This window comes from Rhincodon typus, unplaced genomic scaffold, assembly GCF_021869965.1.
Source record: "Rhincodon typus isolate 14 unplaced genomic scaffold, sRhiTyp1.1 hic_rhity00010747, whole genome shotgun sequence".
Lineage (NCBI taxonomy): Eukaryota > Metazoa > Chordata > Chondrichthyes > Orectolobiformes > Rhincodontidae > Rhincodon > Rhincodon typus.
In genome coordinates this window covers 1-7,457 of record NW_025976385.1, presented here as the reverse complement: position 1 = coordinate 7,457, position 7,457 = coordinate 1, and the positions used below count along the sequence as shown (strand labels likewise).

Genomic DNA, 7,457 nt, shown 5'->3' with positions numbered 1-7,457 from the left:
CACATCCCCGCCCTCCCACACAGGCACACACACCATCGCCCCCCCCCACCCCCACACCCACAGGTACACACACCCAAACCCCACACACCCACAGGTACACCCTCTCAAACCCCCCACACCCACACGTACACACACCCCTCCCCGCATGCACTCACGCACACAACAATCCCCACAAACCATGCCCCCTCCCCCCAAACACACTCACACAGGTGCGCACCACCCACACACGCTCAGGTACGTATCCACCCCCACACACACCCAAGTACAAATTCCCTCAACACACCCAGGTACATACCACCCACCCACACACACACTCACTCACTCACACACACAGGTACACTCACTCACACACACACACACCCCCCACATATACCCCCACACACGCACACACAGGTACACACACACCCAGGTACACTCCCCCACATATATACACACACACCTACACACACATCCAGGTACACATCACCCACACACATCACCCCCCCAACTCTCATACATGCAGGTATGCACCCAAGGACACCCGCCATGCAACCCAACCCCCCCCCAACACAAATTTACACCATCCCCACCAACATACCCAGGTACACGCTCCAGACACACACAAACAAACGCAGAAGTTACATGTACCAGTGCATGTACACACGCTGGGATTAGGCAGGGTCAGTGTGGAGCAGCTACTCCCAGCTGAGACCCACCGGCCTGAGGAACTGACAATACAGATGGACAGCTGCTGCTAAACCCAGGAGGAGGTTCTCCATCACTGGTGCAGGGGGCAATTGAGGTCAATACAGATCAATTTACCTGCACGGTAGGTAACTGTGAGTGGCAGAAGGGAATTGAGGCAAGGGGAGATGACAGAGGCTACAAGAGGGTCTGGTGAAAGTTATGGGGAAAATCCTCTGGAGACATGGAAAGAAGTCACAGTTCAGCCAAGGTCTTATTAAATGGAGGTGCAGGTTTGAGGGGCTGAATGGCCACCTTCTGCTCCTGTAAATGGAGCATCAAGAAGCAGAATAGTGACAGGGGGTGTAAATGGACAGTTTCTGTGCTGCATACACATGGCACGTTCCAATCACACCAGGGGAAGGGGGTCATTTGACAAATGTATACAATAACAAAAGGTGAACTAAAAGCTAAAACATGAATCAGTTTCTCTCTCTGTGGATGTTGCCAGTCCCCCCGAGTTTCTCTCGCACTCTACGGTCTTGGCTCAGATTTCCCACATTTACTGTGTTGGGGTTTTGTGTAAAGCCCCTGACTGGGGTTTATGTTTGTAAAGGACACGGGTCACTCACACAGTCCCTTTCCATTCCTCACCTTGCTCCATGTTTCCCATGGGAGCTGCAGAGTTCACACCCATGGCCTGCTTGCCCTGGCTGATGACGGGGCTCGGGAGGGTGGTCTTTGGAGATGAGCTCCATCCCGGAGAGGCGACAGACATTGACGGTGATTTGAGCCGGTTGGGGGAGCTGGCTGGAGAGCGGACAGGAAGCGAGGAGCTCATGACCTGGGGGGACTTGATGGGAGCCGAGGAGTTGGTGGAGTTTAAGCTGGCCAACTGAGACGGTGTCTGTGGAGATTTAAGATTGGCTGATGGTGAACTGACGAGAGGTGAGTGGACCTGGCTCATGGTCGGTGATTTAAGGTGACCCATTCCAGGAGAGTTCATCTGACTGATGTTGATGGTGAGGTCAGAGGGCCTTCGGCCGAGTCCTCTTTGGGCCCCTGGAAGCATTGTGCCCACGTTACCGTGGTTACTTGATTGATTGGAAGTTGGAGCCATTTGCATATGGCTCAGCCTCGCTGTACTACTCATGCTGGTTACTGGAATAGGGCCTTGCTCAGGACTGAACATCTCCCCAGGAGTCCCCATGTTATTGACTTCCTGAGACATACTGGAAAATTGTCCTTGACCACCTGGAAAACCCTGTTGTCCGTGATTTGGGAATTGTGACTGTGGCACCATTTTCTGAGGGTCGCCCAGCATCATGTTACCATTGGGTGCCCTCACTCTTGCCATCTCTTCTGCAGTCAAAACTTGGTGTGACATCATTTCCTGTGCCCTCATTTTCTGCGACATCATCATCTGTTGCTGGGGGGTCATCTGGACATTGAGATTCATGTTCATGTTCATGTTGACATTCATGTTCATATTGACATTCCCAGAACCCATGGAGGAGTCCATATTGCGCATGGGTCCCGACTGCCCCAAGGGAGGGCTCAACATGCCCCTTGACCCAACAAAGTCTAAACCCATTGGGTTTCCACTTACATTGTCTCCAGGTAATTGGCCAGGGAACATTCCGGGCTCCATCTGTCTCTGGGCCTGCATCATTCTCTCCATCTCAAGCCCCTGGGACATTCCAGCCATGCTGTTGGTGTTGTTCAGACTGAGGGGGCGCTGCATCCCCACTGATCTCTTTTCCATCAAGTGCTGCCTCAACAGCTCTTCTCTGGCCCTCGGGTTCATGAACCTCTCGGGGTCTCCCTGGCCAGGGTGAAAGGGTATACCTCCCTGTGGGAAGTTCCCGGCTCCCACCATTGGAGAGATGTCATCGGGCCAAGGCATTCCGGGCCGTACCTGCCTCTGAATTGGATTAACGCCTCCCAAAGCCTCCACTGGCATGTTGTGCATTCCTCCATATCCAGCCACCCTCTGCATTTGGTTGGTGGGAAAGCGGGGGCCTGAGAAAGGGGCAGTCCCACGGGGCTGCAGAGAATCAGAGCCCTCCATGGGGCTGGTGAAACGGGCCCCCATTGTTGCTGGCCACTGCTCTCCAGCCTTGCTGTGATAGGGAGGTGGGGGCCCTCGGACCATCACACCCCCGATTGGTCTCTGCATCATTATCTCTTGCATAGTCCTTTGCTGAACCACAGCTTGCTCTTGCTTCCTCCTCTTCTCCTCATAAAAATCTTCCTGGAGCTTCCTCCAGGCTATCTGCTCTGGAGTCAGGTTCTCCTGGTTACTCTGATTCATCATCATGTTGACCTGTTGTCCCATTGGGTCACGTTGCATTATCTCCTGGTGATGTATGGGGTCGTGCTCCATATTCTGGCCTTCGACTCCAGTCAGAGACTGGGTCTGGGAGATCATGGATTGTAAAGGTTCCTCCGGCTTTTTCATGGCCTGCTGTCCATCCCCTTGTCCATTGGGGCCACAGTTGCCTTTCATAGAAAACTCAGTCTCACTGCTGCGTAACAAGAGCCTTTCAATGTCCCTTAGAGTCTGTAAGGAACGCTCCCTGTGTTCCAACTGCTCCTTGGACAACCCTTCGGTGTTAGGGTTAAGGTTCATGATCAGCGATCCATTTCCATTTGGGTTGCCGGCCTCTCCAGTTCCTCCACTGGCTGGATCTCCAACTGGAACCCCCGTCATTGGGTTGCCGGCTGGGTTACTAGCATTGGGGTGACTGTTCCCCAATTGGGTTCCAGCCCCACCATTACTGTCCATCGACTTGGGTCCAATGTCCGTGTGCAGGGGGTCCACTCCAGTTGCCCCCTCCTGAGGCAGTGAGCTCGGAGGTTGGAGGCTTTGGTGCGGAGTTTGAGGTTGCGGAGTGCGAGCTGGAGGTGTGTTGAGTGACAGCTGCTCTTGGAGTCCAGATCCTTTCTGAGGGGCAACAGAGGGCTGTTAGTGGGTGAGACAGAGAGAGAGAGAGAGAGAGAGCGAGAGAGAAAACTTAATCACCAATAATTCTGGCACAGTGTTCCCAACTATCCCAACTACACTCCGTCCGTGTCAAACCCACACATGGTGACAGTGCCACTGGTTAACATATCCCACCCGTAATCTGTGCAGTGGCACTGAGACGCACCATCATTCTCCCCTACAACACCTCCTGAAATTTCTCACATCCAAGATGGGATCAAGGCAGAAAAGATGAACTCATTACACCTGTGCGTTCTAACTCTCTTGACATCTGCAAGTTATTTTAACCCATTTTAAAAGGTGGAAGACAACAGATTCCAAGCATTGAACTGGTTTGTTAATTAATAAAATCACTGTTCTTTCTCCACACATTTTTGAGTTAATTAATCATCTGCTTTATCATAAGAAATGATTATTTTAATGTGGGTGTGGGTCTGAACAGGCTTGGTGTGCAGGAGCTTTGAGCACACAGAGTTATACAACACAGAAACAGATCCTTCCGTTCCACCAGTCCATGTGGACCTTAATCATCCTACAGATCTCACAAGTTTCTGAGTCAGTGAGCTCTTAAAGGCTGCAAGAGACGGGGGAATGCCTGGGAGAACCTGTCCCTCCTTCAGTTGTCTCATGGTCAGTGAGCAGCCTTACAGCACGCAGCAATGATACAAGAACCTGCCTCACTCCAGGTGAATCAACTGCCATCAACTCCTGCCTTCCCCAAACCCTGGACTCAAAGTCACCCTCAAACCCCTCTGCCCCTGCTCAAACTTTCTCCTTTCCCCAATCACAGTCACCCTTCCTGCTGCCACTGAGACAAGAGACCACAACAGTGTCCAGTAACAGGTATTTCTGCCTGCCCAGCTGGACCAGATAGTCCTTGTCACTACACACTCACACAAAGGACAACAAAAATGGGGAAGTTTGAAATGGATTTTTGTTGGATCAAGGGTATAACATCAAATACAAGAGCATGGTGTGAGGGAGAGATAGAATCATAGAATCCCCAGAGTGTGGAAGCAGGCCATTCGGCCCATTGAGTCCACAGCAGCTCTGTGAACAGCATCCCACCCAGATCTACATCCCCCACCTCCCAACCTATCGCTGTCACCCTGCATTTCCCACGTCTAATCCACCTAGCCTACACATCTTTGGACTGTGGGAGGAAACCAGAGCACCTGGGGGAAACCACACAGAGGGAATATGCAAACTCCACGCAGACAGTTGCCCGAGGGTGGAATCGAACCTGGGTCCCTGGTGCTGTGAGGGAACAGTGCTAACCACTGAGCCACTGTGCTGCCCTGCCAGTTAATGGAGCTGAGAAACAGATCAGCCTTGAACTTAATGAAATGTACAAGGAGATGGACTGTCTCCTGCTAACCCTCTGCTCAGTTCTGTTTGAAGAAGCTTCAGTGGAGTTCTTTGGGATGTGGTTCAAAACGCTGGTCACTCACCTTCTGATCGTACACTTGCTCTAGTTTTGTCCGAGGCACATTGTGAGTGTGGTAGGAGACAATGGAATCCGCACGGCCTTGTGCCACAGCCTCAGCAGCTCTGTCATCGAACACAGAACATAATCCAAACACCAACTCTGATATGACCTGCATTTCCTGTAAACACCACCCCCGCACCATCCCAAATACACCCCCTAAACCTGTACCCAATCTGCGGCCCCTCCCTCTGACTCACACAAACCCCAACATCTCAGACACTGGAGTCCAGGATCTTAACTCAGTGCTGTCCTTCACTACCGGAGCCAGTGGGTATAGGGCAGAGGTTAGGGTCAGTCACAGCGGGCAGCCAGATCTGGGATAGCTATATGTTTCCAGACCTCCTCCAAGCCATTTACACCAGTTCTGTACCCACCCTCTTCCTTTGCTCATCCCACCGCTCCGCTCCGTCCTATCCCAGAGTTTCCGTTCAGTGTTACAGCAAAAGTTTAGCCTCCAGCAGAAACAGGCCATTCAGCCCTAATGGTTTAATGCTGACATTTTCATTCAACACAACTCTTTTCCCACTCCCCCCTTCATCTCACACTTACATTATCCCTCCATTCCTTTCTCTCTCGTGTGTTTATCTGGCTCCAATGTATCAATACCATTACCTTGATGGCTCCCTATGGGAGCAGGTTCCACACTCCCCTCAACTCACTTTGTAACAAAGATTTTCCTGACTTCCTGATAAGATTTATTAATGTCTGGGAGAGACCCCAAGCCCCTCCCCCATCCTGCCCCTAATACAAGGTAAGACCTGCTACATCTGTATGTTTCTCTGGGGTTTTCTCCCCACTGAACGGTGACACTGCTGAGTGTTAGCAGCATCAGCTGTTTGCACTCACATGTTGGCCAGGTTAGTGGTGAAGACGTACACAAACTGAGAGGGTGGTTTGCTGGGATTCCTCGAAATGTTAGTGTCTGTTCGCAGGCAGGGTCCCCCCGCTGGATTGTGGGTGATGCTGGCAGGAGCAGTGTCTGTGACCGTTGGCAGGGGTTTCGAACCAGGAGATGGCTGAACAGTCCCCGAGAGCACGGATTCCACAACGTTACAATCTGGAGAGAGAAAACAAACGGATAGTTCCTATCAGAGAGATTCCGAGTTCATGGTTCACACACTTAGGTATCATCCACAGGGCAGAGGAGAAACAGGCAAGGAACGAGGGAACAGGCAAAGGAGACGGCGAATAAGTGGGCAGGAGAGCATGAGTGAACAAGAAGGGAACAAATGAGAGAAGGGGGACAGCGAATGAGAGAAGAGGGAGAGTGAACGAGAGAAGGGGGCGAGCGAACGAGAGGGGGGGAACGAACGAACGAGAGAGAGAGACGTGGAACGAATGAGAGAGAGAGAAAGAGAGGGACAGGGAATGAACGAGGGTGGGCATGAACAAGAAGGAGGGAATGATCAAGACAGCAAGGGAACGAACAAACGAGTGAGTGAGGGAATGATTCAGAGTGAAGGGGTAAAGAGAATGAATGAGACAACAACTGAACGAGAGGCAGAGTGAGACAGAATGAGAAAAAGAGAAATCAGAAGTCTGGAGAAAGAGCAAGTCTCAGGCACTGCAGCTGGTGGCCACTAGATGGAGCCAGATGCTGGTAAATGGGAGCGTGTTGCAGTGGGTCTGGGGACAGAGCCCAGGCTATGAGACAGGGATAGGATCAGCTTTAAATCAAAAATTAATGATGCAGATGTGGAAAATGTAGGTATATATTTTGAAGATCATATATAAAATCTGGTCTGGAGGGAGGGGGATAAATAGAGGCCTGAAGCTGCTGAGGCTGGTGCTTATTGGGGAATTACAACACTGTCATCATAAGATTTTTTTGTTGTTGGGTAAGTGGTCTCATTAAACATGGAAAGGGCTGGAGGGGTTGAATGGCCTCCTCTTGATCCAAATAGCAAGGAAATGTAAAAACGAGAAGATTAAGATTTGTGAACTGTTAGTGTGAATAACAGATAAAAGCAACCGGATTACACAGACATTTGCTGAAACTTGCTGTTTCAACCTCACTCACTATGAGCAGTAACTCCAGCTTTCTCCTCATCATCACTGTCAGGGCCTGAGTACCACTCGTCCCCACTGTACGGCTGCTTGCGCTCCAGCACACAGCGCCTCTTGCTCCGGGGGGCTCCGTCCACTGGCAGGCAAACACAAACAGCAACCATCAATTCCCAACTGGAAAATATCACCCCACAGCCCAACGTATCACCTTCTCTCACACACTCAGACACACACACACACTCAGACACAGACACAGACAGACACACAGACAGACACACACACAGACAGACACACACACACACACACACTCAG

The 7,457-nt window shown here is 51.2% G+C and overlaps 1 protein-coding gene across 1 annotated transcript; it reads right to left on the bottom strand.

The window, feature by feature from the left end:
* Positions 1-1,317: 1,317 nt before the first annotated feature.
* Positions 1,318-7,281, bottom strand: LOC125482465 (B-cell CLL/lymphoma 9-like protein; the record flags this gene model as incomplete). The annotated part of the gene is made up of 4 exons (XM_048594546.1): positions 1,318-3,610; positions 5,101-5,200; positions 5,985-6,195; positions 7,159-7,281. Coding segments are annotated over 4 exons (2,727 nt in total), but the record flags the coding sequence as incomplete, so codon positions are not given.
* Between the last annotated feature and the right edge of the window lie 176 nt (positions 7,282-7,457).